This window comes from Alosa pseudoharengus, unplaced genomic scaffold (genome assembly GCF_046254945.1).
Source record: "Alosa pseudoharengus isolate Yale_2024_CS ecotype anadromous, Long Island Sound unplaced genomic scaffold, YU_APseudo_1.1 YU_APseudo_1.1_scf_12, whole genome shotgun sequence".
NCBI lineage: Eukaryota > Metazoa > Chordata > Actinopteri > Clupeiformes > Clupeidae > Alosa > Alosa pseudoharengus.
The window spans coordinates 7408850-7424982 of record NW_027468587.1 but is presented as its reverse complement, the minus strand read 5'-3'; the positions used below and the strand labels follow the sequence as shown (position 1 = coordinate 7424982).

General features: G+C 42.2%; 1 protein-coding gene across 6 annotated transcripts in view; it reads left to right on the top strand.

The window, feature by feature from the left end:
* oxr1a (oxidation resistance 1a) overlaps positions 1 to 15688 on the top strand; it is a 92642-nt gene extending 76954 nt beyond the window's left edge. For 4 of the 6 annotated variants that reach the window (XM_076279963.1, XM_076279961.1, XM_076279960.1 and 1 more), the window contains exons 10-15: positions 4180 to 4260; positions 5457 to 5582; positions 11729 to 11881; positions 12272 to 12367; positions 13255 to 13328; positions 13561 to 15688. In XM_076279963.1, the coding sequence (XP_076136078.1) occupies positions 4180 to 4260; positions 5457 to 5582; positions 11729 to 11881; positions 12272 to 12367; positions 13255 to 13328; positions 13561 to 13696 (666 nt within the window). In that variant the 3' untranslated portion in view covers positions 13697 to 15688. Of the gene's footprint in view, positions 1 to 1128; positions 1431 to 4179; positions 4261 to 5456; positions 5583 to 11728; positions 11882 to 12271; positions 12368 to 13254; positions 13329 to 13560 lie in introns of those variants that run through there. The other 2 variants (XM_076279965.1, XM_076279962.1) reach the window with 2 other exon arrangements.
* The last annotated feature ends 445 nt before the right edge of the window (positions 15689 to 16133 follow it).

The following is a 16133-nucleotide window of genomic DNA, read 5'->3' as shown; positions in this document are numbered from 1 at the left end:
TATTGCATTGTTGCTGTTTGTTGTTGTCATCGGTGTTATGTGTTTTTTCTTTAGCCAGGTCGTTGACGCTCGCTATGCTGTTTGACCTGCACTTCATCTCTTCTTATGTTCACATGTGTTGTGTCAGAGCTCCGTAGTCTTTGGTTGATGTCTCACAATTAGATCAGATAGTGTGCACTCCGCTCTGTCAAATTCCAGTCTCTGTTCCAGTGTGTTTCTTTAACAGTGAGCTTGCTGCTGCTGTGTTTTGCATGACTGTGCAACAGTGGGTCTTTTTTACAATAAAACAACAAATACATGTATGCGATTTATGCATGCATGATATATATTCAATTTTTTCCCCCTTGTACAGTGTGAAGCCATACTTTTTCAATGTGAAACCAACAGATAGTGCTATATCTATTAATATCTATTACATAGATGGCATTATTTGGTTGGTATATCTTGGTGTTGAAAATGTGTTGAATGTCAGGTTGTTTAATATGACTTGAGTGCTGGCATGAGTAGAGAGTAAATGAGTAAATGAGTCTTGTGCTTAGGGTTAAAAAGTTTGATATTCATTTGTAATATCAAATGAATGAAAGGGTGCCAAGTCAATATGTTGTTTGTTAGATATTATGGTGATTGGCAAACCTTCTTGAAAGTATAGCCTACAGTGTAACTTTAAGAAGGACGCTAAAGTTGCTAGTCGCATGTAAAATGATATACAAACGCAAAGTTAGACATCTGTTAAAGACAGGTGATGATGTGGTTGTGAGTTGTGGTTGTAAGGTATACATAGCGCCGTGCCATGCAATGCAAACTTCTACAACTGAAACGTATTTGTATGGAGTATGCATTCGCGCTTGTCATACGCATTTAAGGTCGAGTGGTATGTTTTTATTGCCGTGACGTTTTAAAGTTGTGTGCAGGATAGATAAGGGCGTTAACCGAGTCTAGGGCATGACTTGAATGTCAAGATATCATGTGAAAAAGGATGTCAAGATTGTCGTCAAATCATATTACGGTACATTGCACAATTACTGTGTTTTCTTAAGAAACTGAATTTCAAACGTGCATTTTTGAATGCAAATGTTCGTGCGCCTGGCGTTGAGTAGCCTATTGATGGGTAAAGCTGGGGGTCTGCGTCTTTAAATGGGCATACAGTGGGAAAGACCGATTACAGATCTACACCAATAGAATATTGCCATATTCATGCCCAGGCGTTCTATTGGCTGTCTGTGCTGTCAGCCAATTTCAGTAAAGACCCTGAAAAACACATTTTCTACTTTGTTTGCTTGGCTGGATGTTTCGCGGTCCACCGTCTGTGCAAGTGGGAGTATTTCAAGAAACTGGAATGCCAGACTCGTCTCGTATCTGCCTCGCCCCGAAAAGACATGTTTTCCAGGAGGGTGAAGGAAGCAAATCAGCTGACTCCTAAGTACAAATATGTACGTTACCTTGCTAAAACAGTAGCTGATACTCTAATCTTGTTGATTAGCCAGTCAGCTGTTATTAGCATTCTTGGCTAACTTTAACCATCAACCGAATGGCAATCCATCCAGTCGTAACGCTAGCCGAGAAGCTGTTCACTTGTGTGTTGTTAAACCTTGCCAAAGCGAATTCCAGTAGCTAATCCTGCGCTTGATGTTTGGTTCAGTGCCTCTGTTACGCACACATGACTTTGGCCGGTTGTTGACTTGTGGAAGTGGACTGGCAAACTGCGGTTGTAGCTAACCGATTAGCTGTCGTTTGATGGTGATTTTAGAGGGGACATGTGGATTAGTTGACACGTTGAACCGCTGTCCTTGCAACAGTGACCTGAAGGCCCGCGACCTGCTAGCCAAAACATTTGAGGGTAGAAGTTAAATGTACACATGTGAAGATTTAACGACACGATAGTAAAATGTTGTAATACTTCCAAAACTGTCTTATTTGGCACAATGTGTGCTTTACCTGTTTCATGTAATAGGGTGATTCTGACCTTGTGTTAACCAGATGTTTACTGTTTTGAAAGGGTAGGGTAGGTATGTGTCTGGTCATATTACAAAGACAAACATCTAGCCATATTTTTAACTCAGGTCTGTTTATTATAATTCCCTTTCAAATTAGTTTATTTGATTGATCCAACAACGTAGCCTAAGTCTTTCTAACAGGTCATTGTTTTTCAACTAGCTTAACTGTAAGTTAACGTGGTAATATGAGAATCATCCCATCTAAACCATAAAGTTTAAGGATTTTGTCTTCGTGTGGAAAATGTAGCTCACTGTCAGTGAATCTTTATTTTGCGCTGCCAGTTTAGTGCTCCGCTTTGTTTTGGTGACAGTTGACGTAGCGAACAGCAAAGTCTGAGCTGACCTGTCTCCGCAGCTTCCCTTGCGGACAGAGGAAAGAAGTAGCAGATGCATTTTTCATGATGGTGTCCTGATTACCGTTTCTTCTGAATTATTGACAAATGTAAAGTGGCAACTTGTTTGCCCGAAAGTCTTATTTACACTCAAAAACTAAGACACCAGAGTTGTTACAGGTCTGACTCGTGTCAAATACTGTTAAATACATCCGGTGATTTTCTCAACTATGAGGTCACACATTACCCTGAAATATCTTTTATTTCTGTAGAGCTTTGTAATATAATTTAATGTGGCTTAAATACAATGCTTTGTGGCTTTTGCAAACCTCTGCTATTGCTGTAAGATATTCTTAAGGGTCGTTTTAAATCTCTGGATTCTTGAGATGTGGCTGATGTTGCTCAGTGCTTACATAAGCCTCACTGCTACAGAATGGTTCTTGGTAAAGTTCATTATTGATGTGTATTCGACTCAGGAAGTGCTGAGAAAAGCCTAGGTTATTTGTTGCAGACCTCCCAGTGAAGTGCAGTTAACGGTGTGCTCAGCTGTGTTTTTAGGCCAGCATTTATCAAACTTGGAGGTTAATTTAACCCAAAGTGGATTTAGTAGATACTTGGTGTTTGCCTCTATTCAGATGTGGAAGATGTGCTCTAAGGGCCTAAGCCAATGTCTAAGTTGTGCTTCGGTTGACTTTTCAGGCCAAGGGCCCCTTTGCTGATAGACATATAATTGGGGGCAGCCGTGTCCTACTGGTTAGCGCTTTGGACTTGTAACCGGAGGGTTGCCGGTTCGAGCCCCGACCAGTAGGCACGGCTGAAGTGCCCTTGAGCAAGGCACCTAACCCCTCACTGCTCCCCGAGCGCCGCTGTTGTTGCAGGCAGCTCACTGCGCCGGGATTAGTGTGTGCTTCACTTCACTGTGTGCTGAGTGTGTTTCACTAATTCACGGATTGGGATAAATGCAGAGACCAAATTTCCCTCACGGGATCAAAAGAGTATATATACTTACTATACCATTGAGGGACTGACTTAGCCTATGACACTGACTGACTAACTGAAACTGACTTATCGTATAGAAATGCGTTGCCTTTCAAACCAGGCCAGCAATAATGTGTATGACAGCCTTGTGTCATGTTGCCTATAAAACCAGGTTGTAATAGTATAAAATGTTAAGACATGCATTAAAATGATTATTGACAGATATATATCCACTGACAGATATATATCCACTGAAGTCCAGCACTAGGTTTAATTCATGGATGTACGAGAAACTGTGCCTTGTAGGGCTTTTCCCTCTAGTTGGTTTGTTTTGGGCTGCAGATTTTTGATGGTTGTGGTCAGATGGTTATGTTCTGGGTCTGACTGATAACTGTGGCCCAACCTACACAAATGAACCAAACCAGGAGGTCAAATTCAGTTCAACTGGCTAAGGCCTATAGGTGTGAAAGCACTGTAAGCTTGTAAGGGGATGAAAACATTCAGTCAGCAGTCAAAAAAAATAGACTACTCTTGGTATTATGCGATATGTATCCACAGGCTTCTTTTCACTTGTCATGGTGTGAGATTAGTGAGAGGTTTGCTTGCACAGTCATGCAAAACACACACTCAAGCCTCACTCACTCGCGTGCCTCAGTTGCACGGTGCCCTCCTTTCAAACACTCCAATTGGTCACTGGAGGGCATCTGGAGATGCACATGGATCTCAGAGCTGGAGGATGCAGAGCTTTAGCCTGCCCAGGATCTCTTTTTTTTTTTTTCCTCCTCTCGCTTTCCTCTCGTCTCTTCTGCATCTTCTCTGCTCTGCCCATCCTCGTCTCCTCCATCTGACACACAGGTCACTTCCTCTTCCCCCAGGTAGTGTCGCTGACTGAGTACCACCGGCGGATTGACGCCCTAAACAGCGAAGATCTGCGCGCCCTATGCAAGCGGCTCCAGGTGCTCAGTGCGATGGCCACCCCTCTCTAGGCTCGCTTGTAGACACACACCCTTCAGCCTTTCAACACACACAGGTCCCATGGCGGACCCATGCTAAGAGCCCAGAGAAACACTCGTTTTTTTGTGGCGTTTTCACCAACATTTTCCCCAATAGCTTTATGCCATTGGGAGATCTGCTCTTTAGGCCAGTCATTCAGTCACCTCCTAGCAAGTCTGGTCTCCAAGTCAGACTGACCGTTGTGAGCTCTCTGGTGCCTGAGGCTTCCATTCTCCGTGTCTGGCAGTTTTCTAATTCAAATGAGGGAATTTTGGCTCAACGGTCATGGTGCTTCCCTTCCCTCTGTTGCCACGATACCTGTTTGGAGGTGGGCAGGGTGTTGGGTTCTGGGGGGGTGGGGGGGGGTGTTGATGGTCTTGAGGTATAGATGAACGGTGCGGAAGTTAGGACTGCATCGATGAGTGGCTGAATTGTTTGCTGAAGACAATGCTGGTAATTCAAGCAAGCGCTGGGTAACTTGAGCGCGCCACAGGCCACACAGGGCTGAGCGCCTAAAGCACTTCCCTGCTCTCGCTAAACCACTCAGGCTAGACACGGAGCCTAATCCTGGGGTGCTTAACCTTTTGGTTTGGTTGCCCATGCGTTTTCTTCAGCCAACATTCAGGGTAAACAGTAATTATGTTTCAATGCTTAGTCCTAACTATAAAAATGCTGAGCAACCCTATATCTAGACTGAAACGTATAGACTTAGACTGATTTTTTTTTTTCTTCTCAAAGTTGCTCCATTACAACATGGGAGGCTATTTTGCATCTAGTTTCCATTTCTTCCACGGTGCCAGCATTTGCATTTGTTTAGTATCTTGCTGTGGTCCTGGTTTCACTCCCTTTTTGAATAAACAAATGCACACAAATTCAAGAGAGGACACATTTTTAAACAAACCATTATTGACCACTCGCTCGGACTAAACAATGGAGAAGGTAGGCTGCTCCGGCCTTATCCTGGCTAAGTTTGTACCCTGTAGGACCCTGTACCTAGAAAGGTTACCATATTTATTTCCCTCCGATTATTTTTAGCGGCTTAGTTGTAATTCCAGTTACTGTAGCTAGTTAGAAGTCTAAATAATAAGAAATATATGCACTGTTTGCTATTCCTTGTGTGTACGTGTGTCGTGTACTGACCGCTGATATCTGTCTCTAGATTACCACCAAGGAGGAGGTGAACTCGAACCATGGTGGCTCCATCACTGCCACCCTGGAGCCAGAGACGTTCAGACCTAACCTGAGTGAGGACAGTGACCTTCTGGAAGGCGACCAGATTGAGAAGGTACCTCTCATTCCCAATGCAACATGGCAAAGCACCACAGGTACATGTACAAGGGGAGGGGGGGCGCAGAACAGCAGCCAGACTGATATCGATCAGCTGCTCTTCCCGCTTTCTCATATTGATCCAGAATTAGAGGTGCCATTTTTGTTTACATTGTGTGCCTGCCTGAGTCTTAGACAACAATTGCTGAATAAGGGATTACATACAAGCTCTTTTCGTGCCTTAAAGCTATACTATAGTTCAGGTATTTTTGGTGTCTGTAGAGCTCCCCCCAGAGTCGCGATATATTTATATTTAACTCTAATGTTGTAAATAGCCCACTTGTGGCTTGTTCCCCCTGTACACAATGCAAATGCTTTTGTTGTGGAGGTGAAGGATTAACAACAGGCAAAAACTATCTCCAAAGAGCTATATCTACTGACAAGGTAATGTTTTACGATTCTCGCAAGATGTCTTCAGGCCGCCATTCTTGAAGTTGTATGGCTGATTCTCTTGTTAGCGACTCGGTATGGCTGTGCTGTATGGCTATTTCACGTTTGTTTACCAGGCATAAAAAAGAAAAATCTTGGGTTCCGGTTTCCGACCGACCCTGTCAATTTATGTGCGACCCAAATTTATTTTATGAGCTTGGGGAAGAAATAACACTAAATAGTCTAGGCTACATTAAATAAATCCACAAATAAAATGCGAACTATAATTACATTAATTACCCCTTGCGTTATGTATAGGGATGAGCGTATTCTCTCTGTTACAAAGTAGCCTATGCACAGCTGTTCACGAAGACGATTGTTTTCGTCACTTACCAAGGCACTCGCAATTTTGTCCAAACACCGCAACTTTTTCGCAAATTTGACCAATCATCGTAGTTTCACTGTGAAATGTCACCTACCGCAACAGTCGCGCAGAATATTGAGCCAGATGGCACACTTACTTCTGCACATGACACCAAAGACTGCCCTATGTGTTCGTTCCTCTGCAGTTTTGATGACAATAAATAGAAGGCTAACGTTAATGATTTGCTTACTTGCATCTCTCAACCTGGTGTTGCTAACCTACCTTGGCTATGAAAGTAAGTTAATTAAGGCCTACTTGGTTTACTGACATTTGAGTAGGCTATGCCAGTGTTTTTCAACCACTGTGCCGGGGCACACTAGTGTGCCGTGAGAGATCATCAGGTGTGCCGCAGAAAATTACCCAAATGTCACTCACTGGTCCAGAAAAGCAACTGTTGCATTAAAGAATTTATAACCACATGCTCTCATTGATTGTATGATTGCACTATTTGTGGTATGCAGGCATTGTACAACGGGGCCCCATATCCAGTATTCACAGAATCATCACATAGGGCCCTATCATGACATTCTAAAGTGCATCGTCACTCGTCAAAAGTCTATTCAAATTTAGTAGGATGTCCAGTTCACATTGGGAGGGTTTTCGTCCTCAAAAGTGGAGCGCATGGCGTAACAAGGTGTTCCTAGGTCTTTTAATCAGTCATATGGGTGTGTTTGGGGCGTAACATCATTTTAAACCAATGAGAATGACATCTGTCATTCCCTTTAACGGCGCAACGCGCGATATGTCAAATAAATGCATCGGTATTTTGGCATTCAACGGCGCATTTGAAGGAGGCTGCTTGCGAGACTGTATGGAATAGTCATTCTTAAACCATGCTTTACTAAAACTTAGCATAGCCTTCACGCATTTGCACTCGTCTATTATTTGAACTCATTGGCAAAGTGAAACTAACTTCACCAAGGAGTCAGTCAACGACAAGACAGTTATATGCAGTTACTTTCACTATTGACTGACAATGGGTTACCATCGAAAACATAGGATGGAAAAAGCAACACTTACCCTAATGTTGCTCAAATGACTGAATAAAACAACATTTATCCTGCAGAGGAGTTGCTTATATCTCGTGACAGTGCGTCTTCAGCTGTGCTCCATACGTGTCTCTCGCCTCTCCCCTAATCACTTTTAACCGTCATTACCAATTTGCAAATGATGGTGAATAACTACTCATCATGAGATGTACAGTATTTCGTAATATCTTTATTCTAATTATGTTTACCATTGTAATCGTGCAATTTGTAATGCTTTGCATGGACGTGCGCTGGTGTGCGTTCATGAATGATAGAAGGATGGTGCCTGCACCTGCCAATATGACTGTTGACATGCGCTCTTAAAATAGCATATGAACAACTCGCCATTGACTTCTGACCAGGTTTAGGTGGTGTATGATAGCGATTTTTAGACAACGCGCCAGGGCCCGCCCTAGGTTGTTAATTGCCACACCCCTGGGCGCAATGCTTAAAAAATAAAGATGCAAAATACCGAATTCAACTTCGCGCGACTGACAAACGAACTGTACGCCATGCGCTGGTGCCCCAAAATATAGCCCATAGTTCATAACAACAATTAAATTAGATATAGTCACCTACAAATGAAACAGAGGGCGCTTGTTTTATTGAGCAGGTCTTGCATAGAAGCCATAATAAGGCCATATCTGTGTATTATTTGAAATTTTAGGCTATGGTATGTTTATTTTTTCTTCACACAGGATGTTAGTGTGCCGTGTGACATTTTAAGTGTCAAAAGTGTGCCGTGGCACAAAAAAGGTTGAAAAACACTGGGCTATGCAACCCATTGGCAAACGTTTACCTGGATATGTCCTTTTAGCTTATGTCATGTTTATGTCAAGCTTATGTTTGCTAGCTTGTGGGCTTAGTTTGAGTAGTGCTACCAAAATCATAGAAATTAATAAAATTGCAAGACATTTACCTCTTCTATGATCCAAGAATGATTTCATTCGAGTTGTTTTTTTCAACATTTATTTTAACTAATGACATAGAAGACATTCCCAATTGCATCCACATATGGTAATGCACTATGCAAAAAGTGATTTACACTAGTAGCCGAACACAGTGAGATGCAAGCCTTCCAATCCACTGAGAAATGTAATTAGGCTACTCTCACGTCCTTAACCCTTAGAACCCGATTGACGCAAAGTGCGTCAAAAAACACACCCTTTCTTCTCTGTTACATTGCTCCGGAATGGTTCATCGCAGCAAGATGAAACCTTTATTGCACGACAGAGCAGAAGTGGGGCTTTCCAACGAGACTACACACTTGTCTGTACGATCAAGTATGAAAATTAAAAAAAATCATGAAATTAAATCAAATTGCATCATATTTACAGTCTATACTTCTCTGCGTTCACCTGCACACACATTACTCTAGTTTGAATTACTCGCGAACCCGTGATCGCATCGATATGGCAAGCATATCAGATGAAAGAGGGGGCACAGGGCTATCCATTGGTACCATGTTTATCGATCCTTCTGGCTTATAAAACCAGACGAAGTGACTGCAAAATAATAACGTCATGTACACAAACCAACACTGCATACTCATTACTCTCGTTTGAATTACTCGCGGACCCGTGATCGCATAGATATGCCACGCATGTCAGATGAAAGAGGAGACTCAGAGCTATCATTTGATACCAAGTACATCCTTCTGGGTTATAAAACAGACGAAGTGACAGCAAAATAATAACTTCATATAGCTGGACTTACCCCACGTTTTTGTCTGTTCTTGTGGCAAAGCATGTTTATAATCCAATGCTATCATGTGTTTCTCTATGGCAAAGCATGTTCATATTCCGGTTTTGTGATCCTAGCAAATTCCTGCATGGCATCCAATTCAAGGCTCACATTGCATCCCAATTTGTTCAACAAATAAACACCTTTTTTGCCTTTACTTTGTTCATGGCAATGCAGTAAAGAGTTGAGAATTATTATGACTGCATACACACAGGCACGCAGGCTAACACGCAACCTCGGGTCAAGTCAGGTCAGATCAGTTCGTGTCACAGATATGGAGCGCAGAAAGGTCATTTTTCATCACTAAATAAAAAATAGCATTTATTTCCGTAAATCACACAGCAAATATTTCTGTAAATTGCTCAGCCCCAGAGTATCCCTCCAACATGGCAATTATATCGCCCGATTCAGGACAGTCTGCCCTACACACACATGAAATGCATGTAGAGCTGTGAGCTTGCTGTGGTGAGATACATGTCGAAATATAAGAATTTTTATAATACACTTTTTATATTTTAATTCTTTAAAAATCAAAATAAAATCAATGCTAGTATTAATACATGAAATGATGGCAGATCTGAATAGCTTAAACTCTCCTGAAAAAAACAATATATAATATATGTGTGTGGCACTTACAATGACCAGAATAAATCCTTATGAATAAAGGTAGTGAAAATGCCCTAAAAACAGCTTAGGGTTCTAAGGGTTAAAGGGGCAGGCAGTCAATTAGACGTACACCACCAATGTAATGACATTAAACAGAAGTGTAGTCAAATAGTTTAAATCAATATGAAATTACTAGATACTTACTTGGATATTAGTAATTATGCAGGCCACAGACTATGAATTATTAAAGATATGAACTTAATATGAATTACAAAATATATGCTGCTTTGTGAATTACCTCAGTCAAAGCATTTTCACAAATAAAGTAGGCCTACTTTGATTTTCTGTAATCCTTACTGTTTACCTTTGATTATCCTTTTTAATAAGCATCAAGATTATCAGTGTGATTTTGGTCTTACTAACCTTAATTGCCCTAAATTTAAACTATTTTTGCAATTTTCACTTCCTCCCGCAATTTCTCCACAAGAAACAGCTAAAATCACCACAACTTCCATCCAGACATTTTAGGTCGCAACAGTCTCAAAAAACCTTGCGAAATCCTGGATGGATTGATTTTCTACCTATCCCTTACTGCCACTGGAAAATAAATAAATAAATAAATAAATTCCCTACCGACCCATGGCCTCAACTGACAACCAACAGGAACCAAACCTTTTTTTTTTATGCCCCATCAAATTGGCTTCGTAAAGGTTATATTAAGGTGAAACTCTTGCATAGTGTACCTTTAATTTTCCACATTTCTCTAATATGAACAGTCCCTTGACCAGTGTGCTTCAAAGTTGCCCTTTGACATTTCAGTTCAGCTGTGCTCTGTTATCCATGAGATTTACAGGAAGTATCGCGGGAAGTACCACAGGCTGTGGGAAGCAGCTTGAATAAGACTGGGCTAATCCTCTGGGTAAAGACCTTTTGTAGACCAGTCTTGCATTAGGTGCCAATGCCCCAGGATTTCCATGTGCCCTAGTCCCCTGTGTCTGGCAAATCACTAAAGCGCTTTCAATAAGGCGTCGTAATCTGATGGATTCAAAGGGAATGCTGTGCAAGCTGTGGACTCTGGATGAAGCAAGCCAGAGAAGGGTGGCTGTGTGGGTGGATAGGTGGTGGTGGTGTTGTTGATGTATTAGTCACTGTTGCAAAATTCATGCGGGGTCATACAGGTATCTCTCTAGCCTGAAGTTTGCCCATGTGGAAAGGTCAACAACACTGACAATACTGTTATTGCCCATTGATAGTGCTACCTTGTCTGACCAGGGCACTATTCATGTGGTTTAGTGATGAACCAGAGGGCTGTACTTACAAAGCGGGGGGAGGTAAGTGGCAAACTTTGGGAGTAACCGCTGATTTCTAACACTGCCCTGAGCAGCTGTTGTTTTAAAGTAATGTGTTGCTTTGAGATCAGCGGTTACTCCTAAAGTTACCTGGGTAAGCCAGTAATCTTGCTTCATATTATACCCCTCTGTCAAGTTAACTCAAGTCGTAAATATTTGAATAGGAGAGGCCAATGGCCCAATTCTCTTAGCAGACGGACTCTTTTAGGAGGTTTACTGCTTACTCTTAGGTAACTTTACCAGGCGTGTCACTAAGCTACATGCTAGGAGTAGCTCTCAAATGTGTCTCTTCTCGCTGTTTACCAGGCGTCTCACTAAGCTACATGCTAGGAGTAGCCCTCAAATGTGTCTCTTCTCGCTGTTTACCAGGCGTGTCACTAAGCTACATGCTAGGAGTAGCCCTCAAATGTGTCTCTTCTCGCTGTTTACCAGGCGTGTCACTAAGCTACATGCTAGGAGTAGCCCTCAAATGTGTCTCTTCTCGCTGTTTACCAGGCGTGTCACTAAGCTACATGCTAGGAGTAGCCCTCAAATGTGTCTCTTCTCGCTGTTTACTTCACTCCCTCTGTCCTTCTGTGTTGTGTAGCTGGCCAAGCACCTCCCGCCCAGGACCATTGGCTACCCCTGGACACTCGCCTACAGCACCTCCAAGCATGGCATGAGCATAAAGACCCTGTACAGAGTCATGCAAGGCCTGGACACGCCTGTGCTGCTGGTCATCAAGGACGCCGACGGCACGGTCAGTCAATCATCAGTTTAAAGATTTAAGCGCCAATTTCATATGACGCAGCTGTGTAAGGACTGAATTCAGTTGTTCTGAATATTCACTGTTTGGATGCATTCTATCAAAATCTTTGTTCAAGTCTCCATCAGTTTGCTGTTAATGCTAAATGATGTAATTCTGTCCGAGTCGTAAAGTGCAGTGTAAGGTGTTGCCATTCGCTTAGCCTAACATTTCTAGGAGGCGTCTGGCAGAGGAGATTTTATTGTGCCAAGTCTCTTTGGAGCTCTTTGAGACTCTCCAAGATTATGGTTACACAGGAAATATTTGGCATTTATTTTTAGAACTGAGGTTTGCAGTATCAGTTTCCCTGCAGTCTGACTTAATAATACGCCTGTTGTGTCGTAGGTGTTTGGTGCCCTTGCATCAGAACCCTTTAAGGTCAGTGAGGGCTTCTACGGAACAGGAGAGACCTTTCTCTTCACCTTCCATCCAGAATTTGAGGTAATGTATGTCTGCTGGTGATGTTGAGACCATATTGAGTACTGTAGTACACTACTTTTTTTTTTTTTTTTTAACGTGGGTCCTCGTGACATCACTGGTATTTTCTGTCAGAAAAAAAAAAACTTATTTGAAAGCAGTATTAAATTGTTTGAAATAATCTAATTTGTTAAAGCTTTTATAAGAATTATCTGTAGCAATAGTGGATGTCTCACATCCCCCGAGTAAATAGACCATTATTAGGATCCAAGCTCAGTAGTGTGTGCTTTGAGATTCTCTTTGAATATTGTAAATATAAGACACAGCTAGTTTTTGTGCCATTCTTATAGAAATAGATACTTACGACCTCTACACACAGCTGCTTGCGTTGCAGTGCTGGAGACGCATCCCATTCACTTTACATGGGCTCACGTCATCCGTTGCCGAACTGAATTGTGGGTCTGTCGCGTCGCGTTTCTCCCGTCGCTCGCGTTGAGAAGTTCAGCTGTTGCTGCACCGACAGACGGCACCGGCCAATCAAGCCAATCGACAGACGGCACCAACCAACCAAAGCATTTAATGCTTGCCCTATGTCCACAGTATCTGACTGTCCATCTCTCAGTGCGTTCACATTATAGTGGCCTGTCCGTAAGAGCTCTATATATTTACAGTTAATTTCACATGAAGCTTTCCTCTATGGCTGTGCGGGAATGGACAGTGGTCAAGTGACTAAAATATGTGCCCTTAAGAAGTCGCCCCTTAGCTACTGTGAATAGCAGCACAGTAAAGAGATTTTGCACATTCCTCATCTATCCTGGGGAAGTGAGTCGGTGACCATTGGGACCGCTGGCTTCTTGACCAGTGCTTTAAACTAATAATCATGAACCTACCCTATCGCTGTGTTCCTCTAGGCATACAAGTGGACTGGAGATAACCTTTTCTTCATCAAAGGAGATATGGATTCCCTGGCATTTGGAGGAGGAAGGTGAGTAGACCTGATGGAAAATTGTCTTGCACCTGAAGGGGGCTAAATGATTCAGCAGGTTTTGTTGTTTTTTTTGTCAGTTATTTACCCTTGTGCAGAAAGACCAAAACTATGCATACAATTAGGTAAAATAAGTGTTATTGCCAATAGAAAAAGGGACAGCCATGGTAGTCTTGTTGGCCAGCTTTGTATGCTTTGCACTGTACTGTACTGTACTTCTTGTTTTGTGCAGTGGGGAGTTTGGCTTGTGGCTGGACGGAGACCTGTACCATGGCAGAAGTCACTCCTGCAAGACCTTCGGGAACCCCATGCTCTCGCAGAAGGAGGACTTTGTAGTGCAGGATATTGAGATCTGGTCTTTTGAGTGACCGTTCGGCGGGTGGTGCGGCTTGGGTTTAAGGGGAGGGTACGCCGATAGAGAGGGGAGCGCGGAAGGCCTCAGCGCTCCTCAGCGAATGGCAGCGTCCTAAACTGTACTGCACATCCCCTTTGGCTCCCAAGAAGCCTGTTAAAGGAAGCATAACGTCACTATGCTTGTCGTCCGTTATTATTTCCTCCTGCATCTTAACACAGGGCTTTTCTTCGTGCAGTTACTTTATATCATTGTTTTTCTCTTCGTGTGTAAGCGTTTCGTTCAAGCTGTGCACAGCTTCAGGGAGGTGTCAAGAGCAGAGAGGGGAGTTTTTTTGAGAGGAGTTTTTTGAGGGGGGGGGAGGGGGGGCTTTAACAAAGCCCGGCTAGCTGTCAGCCATCTTGCAAAGCAGCATGGGTAGGGGTTGCTGCTGGTGCACTTTGAGACACCGTGCAGAGGCGATAGTGGCAAGTGTGTTTTTAAGACGGATCGGAGTACGAACTGCTGTAGTCTAGAGGCGGAGACCGAAACCAGGAAGCACCAGGTTGGTCCTCCCTTTGGGTCGAGGATTTAGGACGTCACTAATGCAATGTCGATGTGCGTGGAGGAGGCTAAACAAGCAAGAAAAAAAAAAACCTTTGATCTTCAGAGTAACATCACAGGCTAAGGGGAGGGGATTGGGAACCTCAGCAGGAACAGTGGGTGAACTGCGGAACCACGGAACCGCATAGAGCAAGTGTACCGTTCACAGCTCCCATTTCTTCTGAGGCACCTAGGGTGAGAAAAAGTGAAGATGACGACGACGATGATGATGATAATAAAGTGTTGTGAAGTTGTAGTCTTTCTGTTGTCCATCATCATAGCACACACAAGTGTCCAAAGCACATACGTAGCTCTTAACCAGAATTATCCATCGTTGTAATGTTCTGTTAAGTGGGTGTACATGTGAGTTCAGTCAACGCAAGCCTCTGTTCGGGGGCCCGAGCGTGCTGTTTGTAGACAGTAATGTGTCGCAATAGATTTGTGGAATATGCAAAATTACTGTCCTGTGACCTCAGATAATCCAGGCGGGCACTTGGTCTGCCTGTTTTATTGTTGTTCTTTCAGAGAGAACTTGTCAAGCTTTTAACGTCTTGATAACAACTGCTTTTCTGGGTATCATTTGAAAAGCCTGAGGCGTGTTTTCTTTTTTTTTCTTTTTTTTCAGGAATATATTACAGAACTATATATGATTATATATAAATATATATATAATATATATAATATATATAATTATATATATTATATATATGTTGCTGTTATGTGTGACGGTAATCTTTTTTGTGCTGACATTTCAGCTGTTACAATTACAAATATATTGTATATTACCCTGTACATTAATGTTTAAATAGTAGATTTGTTCCTATATATATATAAATATAAATATATATATATATATATACAAATATATATGACGTGTGGATTGGTGGGTTGCTTCTAGCACTTTAATCTAGTATAAGGCCAGGTTATTAGGATCTCTGTTAGCAGTAGCTGTACAGTAAATATCTATTTTTTGGTTTTGGTTATTTTTTGTTAATTTTTTCCAGTAGATTCTAAAACATAATTGTCATTGTCAGTTGAAGGCTGGCTGCTGGGATTTGGGAGAGGGGGTGGAGGGTGAAACCACGTGTGGGGTGACGAGAAGAGAGGTGATGCTGAAGGTCATCCTGAAGGTCACTCTTGTCCTTAAGGGCATAGCAGCATTAGTTGTTGGGCCTGATCAATGGCAGTTCCCAGGACTCCTCTGCGGGGTGACGACACAGGGATGTACATAACCTGTTGTGTCTCAGCAGCTGTCTACCCCTCTCTGGTCTTCCACATCAGTATTTGTGCTCTTGTGGAGTGACATAAATAACATGAATTTAAAGAGAATCCTTCTACTACTACTACTACTACTACTACTACTTCACCGGAATACAATGTAACAGTGATGTATAAATGACAATAAAGGCTAAATAAATTGTCTTAATCTGGAACGAGATGTTATTGAATGTTGGTGTTGTTGCTGTGCATCTACTATGAGCTGTTTGAGGGTTGTAGCTGACTGCTAAGAAAGAGGTATATTTCCCAAAAATATCCCTAGGCAGGAGGACAGGATGATGTCAAAGGCAGTAGACACTTGTATAGATCAATTTATATTATTAAACATAATTTAATGTGAGCACAATGTCACAATGTCACAGATATTGCAGGCAACCATGAAGACCTAGCCTTAGTCATAATAACTAACTTCTGTGTAATATCTATTATTAATTGATTTTCCTCCAAAAAAGACAACACAGAGATGTGGGAGATAATGGATAATAAATGAAAAAGACATAGAGACCATACTAGAGTAAAGTATATAGCCTAGTCATGTTTTTCTCTTTGGATGCAGTTGTGTCCCATAATGCATAATGAGACTCCGTACTGGA